We start from the raw sequence: 16,217 nt of genomic DNA, 5'->3' as shown, positions 1-16,217 counted from the left end.
ACTTAGATGTTTAGCATGAAACATCTTCTTATGGGTGTCTACCAAGTCTGTTCAAATAAACAAATAAAAGCCCTTGGGTAAAAATTGGCCCGGGGGTGGGGGGGGGCCTATATACAGGTGAGCGACCTCAGGGCCATCATGGCCCTCTTGTTAGCTTTTACCCTGTTGAATTTCTTAAATTGACATTTCCAGCTTCCTTTTTTTAACTGTTCATTATCAATTTGGTGATATATCAAAATGAAAATTTGAAGCTGGTCAGCTAACAGAACAGGATAGAGTCTGCATGTCATCTGCACAATTGTGCATTCTGGCCTGGCTTTATACTGTAGGCAAAACCACAGGTCCAGTAGGCTAAGGATTAGTTTAAATCTTGGCTTATTTTACTGACCAGTGACCAGTGCAGACCAAGGTCATGTGTGATTTCATTAGTAAACTATAGAAGATGAGATTGTGTTTCATTTATGACAGTTTTCTAATAATGTAAAGATTTTGTTGTTAATGCTATATAAAATATATTGACCAAATTGAATTTATCCATGCTTCAAAATTAGTTTTATGTTCAATTTACTGTGTAAAACATACAGTTGACCAGGGTAAAAGTGCCTGACTTGAAACCAATGTATAGACATTGTATTTTGTTTAAAGAAACTCCTTTGTCCAATTTAAATAATTTATAAGAAAAAGTCACGTGATTTCAAGTGTAAACAGATATTTTTGGCGGAGAAAAAAATATTTTAAAAATGTGAAATGTATATGGAATAAAATGATTTAATATGTTATATCTTTTAATGGATACTTAAGTGTTGAGTGTTAAAAATGCCCGATGGGTAGAAAACAAAAGAATAAGCGTAAAAAGAGTGATAACAGTGACAATAATGACAGTATATGTAAGGCGGGAAGATATGCAACTTCGCCAGAGCAGGTTTGTGTCAGTAGTATTCTAAAAACGGCAAATTCTGTGCTATTTAATGACAGTAGTGATACAGAAGATAGTTTAAATCAGAGTAGAGACAGTGTGATAAATGAAAAATCGTCAATTAACGGAAATATGGCAACAGTGCATACCCCACCCACTAATACGGGACATGATATAAATGCTATTGGTGAAACATGTTCGCCCACAAATGCAGATTTGTTAATTTATTTGAAAAAGATAGATGAAAAAATTTGTAAAATGGAAAAAAAGTTAGATAAACTAGATGTTCTGGAGCAAAAAGTAAATAATTTTGAAAAAGAAATAAACAAAGTGTGGACAAATATCCAAGACCAAAATAAAAAAATTGAAGAAAGATTCATGGTTGTTGAAGAAAAGGCAGAAAGTTCCGATTTCAATTTAGGCCTAACGAATGATAAACTAATTACAATGCAAAGAGAGAATAATGCTCTAAAAGATGATATTGTCTATTTACAATCGCAGTCAATGCGGAATAACCTTGTATTTGCGAACATCGACGAAAGCCCGTCAGGGGTGCTGGAAAATACGGAGCAAAAGTTAAGAGAATTTTTGGAGCAAAATATGAAGATAGCTAAAGAGCAGGTGGAGAGAATGGCGTTTGAGCGAGTACATCGGATGGGGAATAAAATACCAGGTAGAACAAGAAATATCGTTGCGAAATTTACACTATTCAAAGAAAGAGAATTAGTTCGAAAACAATGGAAAACATTAGATAAAACCAAATATTATGTTCATGAACAATTCCCCAAGGAAATTATTGCAAAGAGGCGAGAATTGGTGCCAAAGATGAAGGAAGCGAAGCGGAACGGTCATAATGCTTGGATCTCATATGATACTTTATATGTAAACGGAAAGGCGCAGCGCGATGAACGAAGCTAGGACCACGAAGGGGGTGGTTTGAACGTGTTGGCGTGGAACGTTAACGGACTGACGAACGTGAAAAAGAATGTCAAGGATTTGTAGATATTATTGACAAAAATGATGTGATATTTTTGTTTGAAGCGTGGACAAATTCTAAAAGTATTGTAGATATTGAAGGTTATGTATCATATAATTTTTATCGAAAATATCAACATCGAAATGCTAAAAGATGTAGCGGAGGCGTTGTTATCTATGTTAAAGACAATTTGAAAAAAGGTATTTCAGTTGTTAGAAATAATCACGATTCTGTTATCTGGTTAAAGATAGATAAGTTTTTTTTCAATATAGAAAATGATATATATTTGTGTGGGGTTTACATATGGCCTGAAGGATCGCCATTTTATAATGTATGTAACGTTGATTTATTTGATGAAATTCAGAATGATATTTTTGAGTTTGAAAATGAAGGGTCTGTATTTTTGATCGGCGATTGGAATAGTCGGGTAGGTCTTAAGGCGGATTATATTATATGTGATACTGCTATTAAGTCTATAGATAATGATGATTATATTCCCGATATATCCTCCGTCAGGGCCTCCTGTGATAAAACGTGTAATTCTAACGGAATAAAACTTCTTGACTTATGCAAATCTACGTGCTGTCGAATAGCTAACGGTCGGATCAGTAATGACTATGGTATTGGTGCGTTTACATTTGTATCGCGTCAAGGGGCATCATTAATTGACTATCTACTCGCGAAAGAGCGTGATTTTGTAAATATTAGTGATTTCAAAGTACACGACTTCAATGAATGGAGCGACCATTGTCCGATTTCCGTTAATATAAACTGTAATGCAATGCCCGAGGAAGTAAATAATTCAGGATTTATGAAAATTAGATGGTCAGACGAATTTAAATCTGAATTTCGTTCAGGTATTATTGGTTGTTTACCGCAATTTAACCGATTAACGGAGGATATGTACATTCAAGATAGAGCTTCTGTAAATAACATTTTAAATGAATTCACCGATACGGTTCGTCAGGTAGCTGACCCTCTGTTTACACGTTATGTGTCAAATCGACGCGATGTACATTTTGTTGATAATCGAACCAATGATAAAGAATGGTTTGACCTTGAATGTAAACATGCAAGGCAAAGGTATATAGAAGCTCAGCGTGTCTTTAAAAGATGTAACTCTGACTATAGTAGAGAGCAGTTTTTGATGCTCAAAAGCAGATATAAACAAATAGTTAAGAAAAAGAAGAAAATATTTGAAATCAAAAAAGTATCTGATATCGAAAATTTACGTTTTCGAAGGCCTAAAGATTTTTGGAATTATTTTAAAGCTAAAAAAAAGAATAATGACATAGATATATCGCTTGAATCTTTTTACAAATATTTTTCAGAAGTAAGTAATGATATTTTTCAAAATGAAAATATTGAAGCAGAAGATTTTTCTACAAATCATAATTTTAACTCAAATATAGAAAATGATGATAACACTGACGTTTTGAATAGTTCAATTACTATTAACGAAATTTTAATCGCTGTTAAATCTTTAAAGCGTGATAAATCCTGCGGAAACGAGTTTTTGCTGAATGAATATTTTATTGAAACTGTAGATATACTGGCAGCGCATATATGTGATATTTTTAATTGTATTTTTGATAGCGGTTTTTTTCCTGAAAGATGGACTGAAGGGGTTATTGTACCATTGCACAAGAAAGGAGATAAAAACAATGTTAAAAATTATAGAGGCATTACTTTAGTAAGTTGTATGTCGAAATTATTTACGACAATACTAAATAATAGAATTGTTAAATATTGTAATGAGAATAATACCATATCAGATGCGCAGTTTGGATTCAGAAAAGGCTATTCGACAACTGATGCCTTGTTTATTTTGCATAATTTGGTTCAAAAATATTTAAATGAAAATAAAAGATTATATTGTGTTTTTGTTGATTTAAAAATGGCATATGATTGTATATAGAAGTGCATTATGGCTTAAATTGTATAAGCATGGGGTTAACGGTAAAATTTTGAGAATAATTAAAGACATGTATGAAAAAGTAAAATCATGTGTTCGGTCGTGTAATTCGTACTCTGAGTTTTTCAAATATGCTGTTGGTTTAAGACAAGGGGAGGTAATTTCACCAGTATTATTTTCACTATTTGTTGAAGACTTAGAGTTATTTTTGCAAGATGATATAAATTCAGGTGTAAATTTTGATGATATTATTCTTATTCTACTTTTGTTTGCAGATGATATGGTTATTCTTGGGAAGACTCCGGATGAAATTAACACTAATCTTATATTACTTTCTGAGTATTGCAAACTATGGAGTCTTGAAGTCAATGTACAAAAAACCAAAGTTATGGTATTTCGTAAACGTGGGGGACTTAGAAATAATGAGACTTTTGTGTATAATGGGACAATTTTGGAAGTTGTAAATGATTTTAACTATTTAGGAACTGTTTTTAATTATACGGGAAGTTTTGCATTAAATCAACAACAACTGGTCGGTAAAGCTTTGAAATCAATGAATGTTTTATTAGTTAAATGTCAAAAATATAAAATGAAACCTAAAATTCTTTGTCAACTTTTTGATTCTTTTGTCGGATCAGTACTAAATTATTCAAGTGAAATATGGGGGTTTACAAAATCAAAAGAAATCGAAAGAATTCACCTTAAATTTTGTAAGAAAATTCTTTTTGTTAAAATGTCGACTCCTAATGTTGCAGTTTATGGCGAATTGGGACGATATCCTTTGTATATTTCGAGATATATTAGAATATTAAAATTTTGGCTTAAACTTAACAGTACAGATAATATAATTTTGAAAACTGTATATAACATGTCATATAATGATTGTATAAATGGTAAAAAGAATTGGGTCTCAAATGTAAAAAAATTATTGTGTGAAAATGGATATAATTATGTTTTTGATAATCCTCAATTTGTTAAAGAAAAGCCGTTTTTAAGTATTTTTAGACAGCAGTTAATAGATTGTTTCTTGCAAGGTTGGCATAGTAATAAGTCAGGTAGCACAATGTTAAACCTTTATCACCATCTTAAAGAAAAATTTGAATATGAAAGGTATCTTGATCTATTACCTTTTGATTTAAGAACCTATTTAGTAAAACTAAGAGTTTCAGCTCATTCATTACGGGTACAAACAAATAGGTATGGAATTAATAGATTACCCAGAAATGAACGAGTATGTCTTTTCTGTGATACAAGAGACATCGATGACGAATTCCACTTTGTATTTAAATGTCCATGTTTTAATGATATACGACGGTTATATATTGATCGATATTATTATATCAGACCAAACATGCATAAACTTATCGAATTGTTAAATTGCAGGGAAAAAGATACTCTTGTTAAACTTTGTAAATTTAGTAAGATTGCTTTTAATCGTAGAAATAAACAAATGAGTCAAAATATATAATCATAATCATCCTCTTAATAACTCATTGGTTGATATAACATTTGTATTGTTTTATATAGATTGTGTGACTATAATTGTGTTGTGTAAATATGTTATTTATGTGCACGATGTACATGATGTACAAGTGAAATAAATGTTCTGTTCTGTTCTGTTCTGTATTGTGTCTTGGATATTTTAACTGTTGTCAAATGTTCTGGTTTCATCAATTGTTTCAAAAGAAAATTTCAGTGTAACAAATATTGTACATTGTTGAAGTTCAATTGTTACTCATGGTATTGTAATATTATGTTCAAATTATGTTCACATGGAGAGAAGATTGTAAAATTAATGTGTTACAGTAACTGCCCCGAAAAATTTAATTATTTCTTTCACGCAGAATTTGATTATTTCTTTCATGCAGAATTTGATTATTTCTTTCATGCAATGTTTTTGACAAATTTGAAATATGCCTTCGTGTTAAAATAATTGATTTAAAAACCCCAACAGAATCCATGTCATGTTTGGGATATTGTAAATTATTTCTGGTAGACAGACTAATGATGTTTTTGCATCATAAACTGGTCTTTTTTACAGTTTGTGTTTTAATTACTTATTTAGAGACTTATCTCTGAATTTCCTTTTAGGTAGTTTCAGTTGGTATATCCTTTGCTATTATGACTGACGAAAAGGCCCGAGAAGTTGCAATTGCCCTTTCACAAAATCTGAATGCAATTATAAAGGGTGTCAAGCTTTGGCATGGTTGGCGCATAAAAAATGATGATTAAAATAGAATTGACATTGTTAATAAAGTTATAGTATTGTAAAAGGAATTTAAATAGCTTTTATGTTTAAGTTTTTAAGGTCAACAGAGGTTAAGGTCAATGTGGCTTACAGACCAGAAATTAGGACAGGTTTAATATGGAAAGTTTTAATTTTGGGGCATCATGGGGTGTTTTTAGGATTAACCAAGATCTATTTACTTGGAAACTGAAAAGTTGAAGAATTATTCTTGTGATAGTTAAACTTTGCTCATTTCAGGTTTCCACTCGTTTTTTGGGAGTTTTATTTGGGTATTTTTGGCAGTTAAAAGACATTATTTTATTAAGATTGTACAATATAATATTGTATATTTCAGATGTTGTTGTTGTCAAGATTGTTGTAAGAAAGGAGGTATAGATTATGAACTAGATGACAACTGTTGTCAGTGTAACGTGGTTGCCCTGAAGAAGATCAGCGGACTTCCTGATATGGACCTGGTTTATGTTACTTACCATGTAGATGTAAGTTTCTTAACATGCCTTATATCACTCAATAAATAATATAGAGGCATATTCTATCTGAATAACTATTTTTGAATTTAGGTTAAGGGGTTTTATAACAGTAAACAAGTAATAGATTTATTTTGTAACAATGCAATGGCTCTTTTTTCAACAATAGAAAAAAATGGCCATTTTGGTTAACAATCTAATAGGAGTTGATTTCTATAAGTAAATTTCCATTGTGAATGAGATCAGGTACTGCATCAACAAAGGTCGGTAGTCCAAAGCTTTAATAAGCCTAGAACCACACAAATGATTACCATTTGATTTACCACCAAAATTAACCTTACTTATAAAATTAGTAAAAAATATAGTAAATTAGGCAAATATATTATTAAAATCTGCATTCTAACACTATCGGAAATTTTTCTATATAAACAAAGAAGGCCTGAAGCGTGCATTATTCTGCAACAATGCACTCGCCGTTCTTATCATCTCCCTGTGTATTTTCACATTGAGGGCGCCATTTTGTTTGAAAAATCTGATAAATAAAAACAATTTTTTTGTCGAATTTTGTTGTGAAAACTATCTAGAATGATAGAAAATGGTCTAACTAAGAAAATAAATCCGAACACCAATATCTTTAATTCAGTCGTTAACGCTGTACAGACGTTTAAAGTGTTGTTTACGTGACGTCACAATGTAGCGCCAAACAGCACGTGCAAAACAATCAAAATCAAGTACGCTATTTTAACGTCGCAGACGAGTTAAGTTTTACATTTATTTCACTTTTAATAATTTGTATTTCGCTTGGAAAATTATAGACTGAAATAAAATAAACAAACAAAGTTTTATCAACGTTTTCAAAATTCGTTATTCTCAAAATGTTTCTACACACGGTAGATTTAACGACAGTTTTTTTTCAACCCACTGGAACGGCCTTTAAAGAACGTTTCTATTGGAAACTCTGAGGCGAAAACAAATTTAACCGCCAAACATAAAGTCCAACTTTATAATAATAATTATATTTTTTCTTGACGTGTTAGAATGGAAATAGATATTAATTCTTCGTGCATTATTGTATAATAATGCACGTTTTTCGTTCAAATGCTTTGTAATTAATCACTCAGGCCTATCGGCCTTCGTGATTATATTACTACGCATTTGAACTCAAACCGTGCATTATTCTACAACAATGCACTCGGAATTGATATCTATTTCCTAATTAGAAATTTATATAGAAAATAAAATTAATAGATTGAAACTATTTTACTTCTTGTTGTTTAGTCCAACATCTATAAAAAATAAATGAACAGAGCCCTAAAGTTTGATAATCTGACTATTTGTGATCATTTGGTGATCTGATTTTCATAGAACATGACCAATATTACATACTACTTATTACTCGAGACTTATAATTTTCAGATAGGTGAAACTCCATTTTATGTTGCCCTTGACAACAAACATAAGAAGATTGTGATATGTGTGAGAGGAACATTGTCATTACAGGTTAGTTATATGTAAATATATGTAAACTTCAATGCTACCCACCATTATAAACATGTGCAGATGAGAAGTATAGCAAATTTATGGTTTGGTTAACTTTAGAGATTTAGATTTAGCCAATTTTATTCAATGAATTCAATTTAGTTCAATTTTGTAGGAATTTATAAGATAATAGATGCACTCTAAAAACCATTCCTGGAACCAAGCAGTAATAAGCAATGTGTTTAAAGTTTCTTGCTCAAGGAAACAATGGCTTGCCTCTGACAGGGCTTGAACCCATGCAGCCAACAATCTTTAGATTGCTTGTCTGACACATTTACTGCTTGGGATTGACACCTTATAGCCCATTTTAATCACTTATGAAATATGTAATTATTTATAATTTTGATTCTTGTAAAAATATTCTATCAGCATAGATATTCAAAAGACAAAAAGAAGGGAGTAAGTTGTATTATAGTTTTACTTATTGGCGTCCGCGCTGAAGCGCGGCGCCTATTGGAATGAAATGAGATTTTGTGAAAGGGCGACAGCAACTTCTCGAGCCTTTTATAGTTGCCAATAATAAAAGCCGATCATTCCGATCGGTATGAGGGTGCTTGATTATTAATTAGTTGCGATATGTACAATGAATGGCGAACTGGAGAATTTCGCAATGCAAACATTTTCAAATTAAATAACCTTTTCCGTCAATAAATCGCGCTCTTCGGGGTATTTTTGCTTATCATTAAATTTTTGTAGTACACAGTGGGTTATTATGGTATGTTATTCCGAAAGCTGTTAATAGAATGATGAGTTGATGACCTAAATATTCCGAAAATCTATTTATAGAGGGATGTACTCCTATCGGTAATTCCCGGTCTCTCCCGGGATTTACTAATGACTGGCGAATAGTACCACACGTTTATTGTCCGGTCTCTCCCGGTTTTGGAGTAGATGTTTGATATCGTTACAGAACAGAACAAATATTTTACAGATAAATAAGCTTTTTTCAAAATGAATGTTTTGTCACTTAGTTTGGTTACAATAATTAATAAACACAGATCAACTCTCGAATTGATTGATTATTATTATACATAAACATACAATTCGAAAAAAAAACCAACAACACAAATCGCATGTTATATTTTATCTATATGAGATAAAAACAATAAATATGTACAATAATTGAGAAAAAATGTACATTTTTATGGCATTAATATGACACTATCAACTTTAAAACATTTTATTTAATTTGTTATTCGTGTTTAGTAAAGATTCCGAGGAATTATTCAAAGTTACAAATCAGATTTTATGAATTATTCAATTGATTGATAATTTAAAAATGATAAAGAAAAATACAAATGTACATGTATATGGTTTAAGAATAAACAATATTATATATTGAAAGATTAACCATGATTTACTGACTTTTTCCAGTTAAGTTTTGACTTATAATCGTCGATCATTATGACAATTGAATTCTTAAAATAGTAGTACACGTAAAAACTCGGTATTAAAATAGCGCATAACACACAAAAAAAGAAAAGAAAACAATATTCATAAAATCTGTATTTTTTTTTATTAAAATAGAAATTACATTTATTGTATAATAAACAATTATGCTCAACATGATCAACATGGTAATATAACAAGTGTCATATTGTTACTTAGTGTGAACAGATACCTTAAGAGGGGGTCCTCGCTAATAGCGATAACATAATAAGGGACAATTACACAAGTATGGTGTTGATCATGCGTTACACATATGGATTATAAATGATTGTATACATGTTTATGTATATGATATGTTTCATTTAAGGTCTTTGCACCTCCAATAATTTATTGTGATGAAGATATCTACAGACTCATCAATCTCAGTTAATAATATAAGATGCAAGAATAGACACAGCTAGAGGGTAATTGTTCAAGTTTGTAATGTGGTTCTACTGAGTGTCTGGGACAAAGTTAACTCAAAGACATATAAATAGCTTTGCCCTTGTCAATCTGTTGACTGTAGACTGAGACTGACAAAACATTGGGGGCATACATGTCCTACAATTGTTCTTATAGTAGCACATGAATTTACAACTTCATTTATAACTGCTGAATGATATCATAAGCATGCATCTTAATCATAAAAGCATGGAATGATGAGATTTTAAAGCACATAACATGTTTCTTATGGGCCATGTAAGATAAGATTTCTTAGCACTGGTGAAAAGGAAATTCCAATTTGACATGTATGAATATCTTATCAATGTCTCAATGATGAAGAAAATGTATGTTATCATGCAATTGTATGTCTATATAAAGAAACACATCTATGGTATAAGAATATGTGAGGCGGCCTTTTTAAACATACAAGTCTAAAGGACAAAATAAACCCAAATAAAAAGTAAGCCTATTTAAACAAGTTAGCCCATGTAACAAAGTAACTCTATTTCAACAAGTAAGCATTGTGTAAACAATTAAGTTTATATAATAATGTGTATATTGTAGGATGTTCTAACAGACTTAAAAGCTGATGCTGAACCTTTACCATTAGATCCAACCAAAGAGGACTGGCTCGGTCATAAGGTAGGAACCGTTTTCATGTTCTGTTTTCAACTTTCTGCATTATATAAATTGTGTTAAGAAGTTATCATTATGATAAGGTAAACAAGTCAATTTTTTGCAGTGCACTGTGGTGAAAGTTTTGTTAACAATCAGTGCTATTTGATGCACCTCTGTGTTATACTAACTTGGTAAAAAGCAGTGTCATATAGTTTGTATTATATAGATAAATAAAACATTAAACAGACCATTCTTTACAGAGTTCCACTGTTTATCAATAATATAAATACTGATTATTTATGTGTAAATGTTTGTTTATTCTCTATATTATTTTTTTGTGAATTAGTTTGACTATAAAAAATGTATTTGATACAATACCATATAATGTATGCACTGATATTTTGATACATATTGTCTTTAAATGAACGGACTGTGTTTATTTGACTGGAAAAGGAACTAATTCATTTTGATGCAGGGAAAAAAAATGTTAAGACTGGTCTTTTTGAATTGCATGTATTTGATTTTAATTAAGATACCATGAATTACAGTTAAATCCTGTGGATTAAATGTTGAGGATTGAATAAACCAAGAAATCATTTAAATTCCCCAAAAAAACTTGAAATTGATTAAGCGTAGAAACATTTATTTTTTTTAGAAATTAAAATGCTTCTTTGTGGTAATTAGCTGCGATATCAGCTGTGCTTAGAAATGATTTGAGTGTCTTATATTTTAGATATTATGTATAAAGGGATAGCATTATGCAGTATGCATATCTATGAAAGGTAATTTTACTTAAGAAAGTTTGCTGACTTAGAACAGCAGGATTCCAATGCTTTCTTAAGCATATTTAATAAAAGGTAGAATGAAATAAAGTTCTTTTTTCTTCTTAATACTTTCAGGGTATGGTTCAAGCTGCAATTTATATAAAGAAAAAATTAAAAGAAGATCTCATACTTGCAAAGGCATTTCAGAAAGCCAAGGTAGGTTTTATTATGTGCTGTTTTGTTACTTCAGTTAAGGACATGTTTACAAAACAAATGGTTCTCAAACAAAAGTTATATAAAGTAAGATTGTTATTTATATATGCTTGTATGTTGAAACAGTACCATCAATAAATATTAACCTAATTAGATAGAGTTATTGCTGGTAATTGATAAGCATTGGAGCCTATTCTGATATATATTTGTATGATATTTATGGAGTTCAGCAGCCCCAGGTGCTTATGTAAAGGGCAAGTTTTCTGATGGGAATATCTCCTCATTAAAAAAATATCTAATTTGTCTACAGATAATTACCAAAGTTGAAAAAGTGGCCTTTCTTTTTTTTTTCTTTTTTTTTTATAAAGACAGAGTTTATGTTTAATTTTATGAAAAGAATGTCAGTGTGGATCTCTAACTATTGTTGCTGTTTTGATTGTACATTTTATTGTAGGTTTTTTTGCTTTAGCAGTATAACACATTGAGACATATTAAAATTTTGTGGAGGATATTCAAGTTTTTTTCTATAAATACAGGATTTATTTTCATTCATTGGTATGAAAAAATAAATATTTCACAAGGGGCGATACCACAAGATAAAATAAGTCTGGTATTTTAAGAAAAAACTTGAATTTTCTGTTGATTATATACTTTTTCCCAACTTTTTTCTCTTTTTTTGACCTGATGGTTCATAAGACTTCCCTTTTAAATTTGTTCATAATCTGAATAGAGAAAGAAAGTAGTCTTGACACTGCTGTGAAACATAAATTTTTACTTTGAAACAAAAACAGAAAATGAGAAGACACAATTTATTCATCAATATTTCTCAATATTTCATTTATAAGTAAATAATAAATGAATTTATTCTCTCTTTCATGTTTACCAGTCATAACTTAAAATGAAATCAAATCAATCAACTTGTAACATTATTAGCATAACTAACAATATTAATAAAAGAAAAAAAAAAACACTTTATGTTCAAACATCTTCTGACCAGAGATAATGCTATTCCAGTAACAAGGGATCAAGATTTCATCATATTGATATGTATATAACAAAATTGATGCAATCATGCCACTGTCTATGGTCTGTAAACAATAAATTCTAATTGAAATACAATATAAAGATTAAGATGATGACATTGCCATTTTGTCACTGTATGGGTATATTTTCAGGATGTATCGCAGGAGAAGTATGACCTTGTATTAGTTGGTCACTCCCTGGGAGCAGGTACAGCAGCTATTCTAGCCATCATGTTACAACAGGAATATCAGGACATACAGTGCTACGCCTACTCCCCACCTGGTGGTTTACTCAGGTAACTCTTATAAATAAAGGGTTAATATACCTACTCCCCACCTGGAGGTTTACTCAGGTAACTCTTATTGATAAGAGTGTGAATATACATTTTTTTAGTGCATTAACATCTCCAGAAGTACATGGACACATTTAAAGCCCGAACTTTTGATAAATCTGGTGGCTTCACCAGATGTAATTGCCTGAAAAAAATGTGGATTGATGCTATTCTTGCATAAAAGTATAGTCTGATTAGGTAAATTAGCTTTTATTTGTTTTTAGCTCACCCTGAGCATATGCTCAGGGTGAGTTATTAGGATCACTCTTCGTCCTTTGTCTGTCGTCCGTCGTACTTCGTCCGTTGTCCGTTCACACTTTTAAAACGACATCTCCTCTGAAACCATAAGGCAGATCATAATGAAACTTCACAGGGATGTTCCTTGTGTGAAGCCTTAACAAAGTTGTTCAAAGAATTTAATTCCATGCAGAACTCTGGTTGCCATGGCAACCGAAAGAAAAAACTTTAAATATCTTCTTTTAGAAAACCCTAAGAGCTAGAGCTTAGATATTTGACATGAAACATCTTCTAGTGAGTGTCTACCAAGTTTGTTCAAATAAAAGCCCTGGGGTCAAAATTGGCCCCGCCCCAGGGGATCATTGATTTTCCCTATATGCATATAGTAAAAACTTAAAAAATCTTCTTTTAAAGAACTCAAAGAGCTAGAGCTAAGATATTTAGCATGAAACATGTTCTAATGGGTGTCTATCAAGTTTGTTCAAATAAAAGCCCTGGGGTCAAAATTGGCCCCGCCCCAGGGGTCATTGATTTTCCTTATATGTGTATAGCAAAAACTTAAAAAATCTTCTTTGAAAAAACCCAAATAGCTAGAGTTTAGATATTAGGCATGAAACATCTTCTAGTGAGTGTCTACAAAGTTTGTTCAAATAAAAGCCCTGGGGTCATAATAAGCCCCGCCCCGGGGGTGTCATTGTTTTTAACTATATGTGTATAGTAAAAACTTAAAAATCTTCTTTTAAAAAACCCAATGAGTTAGAGCTAAGATATTTAGCATGAAACATCTTCTTATGGGTGTCTACCAAGTTTGTTCAAATAAAAACCCTTCGGTTAAAATTGGCCCTGCCGATGGGGGGGGGGGGGGGGGGGGAGATCGTTGTTTTTTGTGTCGCGTCTACGGAGTAGTGGCGACATATAGGGATCACTTCTCCCTCGTCTGTCTGTCCGTCTGTCTGTCTGTCTGTCTGTCTGTCCGTGCGTCCGTCACAAAACTTGTCCGGACTACTCCTCATAAACTACTGGTGCAATTTCATCCAAACTTTACAGGAATGATCAGTACCAAGTCTAGTTGTGCATATTGTCAGCATTTTCCGGTTCAATGATTTTTGTCAGAGTTATGGCCCTTTAATAATTTTTAATTTTAAAGTTTGTCCGGACTACTTCTCTTATACCACTAATGCAATTTCAATGAAACTTTACAGGATTGATCTGTAGCTCAAGTCCTTGCGCATATTGCACGGGTTTTCCGGTTGAATGATTTTTGGCCGAGTTATGGCCCTTTGATAAAAAGGTTTCTTTTTCTGTGTGTTGCCAGATACGCAAAAGCTTGTCCGGACTACTACTCATAAACTACTGGTGCAATTCCATCCAAACTTTACAGGAATGATCAGTACCAAGTCTAGTTGTGCATATTGTCAGCATTTTCCGGTTCAATGATTTTTGTCAGAGTTATGGCCCTTTAATAATTTTTATTTTTAAAGTTTGTCCGAACTACTTCTCTTATACCACTCATGCAATTTCAATGAAACTTTACAGGATTGATCTGTAGCTCAAGTCCTTGCGCATATTGCACGGGTTTTCCGGTTGAATGATTTTTGGCCGAGTTATGGCCCTTTGATAAAAAGGTGTTTTTTTCTGTGTGTTGCCAGATACGCAAAAGCTTGTCCGGACTACTACTCATAAACTACTGGTGCAATTTTATCCAAACTTTACAGGAATGATCAGTACCAAGTCTAGTTGTGCACTGTCCGTCTGTCTGTCTGTCTGTCACAAAATTTGTCCCAACATGAAATTTGCCTTCATGAGGCGACACATGTGATTACTGATCGCTCTTGTCATTATATGTGTGTAGTAAAAAACTTAACATTGTGAAACATCTTCTAATGGGTGACTCTTCCGAGTCTGTTCAAATAAAAGCCCTGGGGTTTAAACTGGCCCAGCTCCGGGGGCCTATATACAGGTGAGCGACCTCAGGGCCACAATGACATTTGCTTGAGTGATTTTATCTGTAAATGCATGTTTTCTTCTCGATTAATGTATTCATACATGCAGAATATTTAAAACTATTAATTAATATTTAAAACAATTAAAAAAGAAGGAATGAAAAACATTAAAAAGTTTCTTTCAGCAGATATGATTATTTTAATGCTTTTCTACACACTGTAGTGTTTACTAATTTGATAGTATTATGTGAATAATTTTGAACTAACTAAAGTACTTATTACTTCATATCAGTGAGGATTTACTTAACTTCTGTAATTGTTACAGTACCCCAATATCAAGTTTGAATAGAAAAACTTAATTTCTAATGGGTTTAACTTTCGTTGCATGTAATTAAGTGTTATCTTTTACTTAATTATGTAACTGTAGTTACCATAATTTCATATTTAATGCTACATTACATGAAGTACCTTTATTTCACAATACTAGTAATAATAATTGTAGAGCTGTGCATCGAGACAATTCTATATATGCTATGATATTCTGTAACTTTATGATTTGATTTACAGTTGCTTAACTTGGAAACTTTTCTTGACGTCATTTCATTTAATATCTTTAAAATTGTTATTTCTTAAACAAAGAGACTTGTTGGCAATAAAACATGGAAATGTGACTCTTTTAGACATGAAATTGAAATTTTCATGAACATAACTTTATGCTCTTAAAGTAATAAAACAGGGAAGTGCTCATAATGCAGACAGTTTTCTTGACTACATTTCTCAGGAAATGTCTGAATTTTGAAGGTTATGCAATTAGAATGTTGATGATGTTGTTAAATTATATGTCTCTGTGGTTTCCATGGTAACTGATGAATTGTTTGTGGTTATTTTTCAGCTCAGAATGTGTGGAAGCAACCAAGTCTTTTATAACATCAGTTGTAATTGCTAAAGATGTTGTACCAAGGTATTTTACACTTCTTATTCTGATTAAATTGTCATATTATATGCAAAATTCTTTATTTTACATGTACATTATAGTTATAGAATGTGAAGAGATGTAAACCATTAATAACAGTACATGTATACAAATTTAGAAAGACAATGAAACGAGCTGCGAAATGACAAAACCAACATAATGCGTTTGTGACCAGCATGGAT

The 16,217-nt window shown here is 31.7% G+C and overlaps 1 protein-coding gene across 1 annotated transcript in view; it reads left to right on the top strand.

Annotated features, from left to right (window-relative positions):
* The first annotated feature begins 823 nt into the window (after positions 1 to 823).
* LOC132741555 (uncharacterized) overlaps positions 824 to 16,217 on the top strand; it is a 29,016-nt gene continuing 13,622 nt past the window's right edge. The window contains exons 1-9 of the mRNA XM_060729750.1: positions 824 to 1,103; positions 1,308 to 1,798; positions 2,257 to 3,102; positions 6,280 to 6,534; positions 7,939 to 8,022; positions 10,498 to 10,575; positions 11,451 to 11,531; positions 12,704 to 12,846; positions 15,955 to 16,023. Coding sequence (XP_060585733.1) covers positions 824 to 1,103; positions 1,308 to 1,798; positions 2,257 to 3,102; positions 6,280 to 6,534; positions 7,939 to 8,022; positions 10,498 to 10,575; positions 11,451 to 11,531; positions 12,704 to 12,846; positions 15,955 to 16,023 — 2,327 coding nt within the window. The remainder of the gene's footprint in view (positions 1,104 to 1,307; positions 1,799 to 2,256; positions 3,103 to 6,279; positions 6,535 to 7,938; positions 8,023 to 10,497; positions 10,576 to 11,450; positions 11,532 to 12,703; positions 12,847 to 15,954; positions 16,024 to 16,217) is intronic.

The sequence above is a fragment of the Ruditapes philippinarum genome, unplaced genomic scaffold (genome assembly GCF_026571515.1).
Source record: "Ruditapes philippinarum isolate M1 unplaced genomic scaffold, ASM2657151v2 ctg8818_1_1_1_1, whole genome shotgun sequence".
Lineage (NCBI taxonomy): Eukaryota > Metazoa > Mollusca > Bivalvia > Venerida > Veneridae > Ruditapes > Ruditapes philippinarum.
The sequence above is the reverse complement of the archived record's forward strand: the minus strand, read 5'-3'. Positions and strand labels throughout refer to the sequence as shown.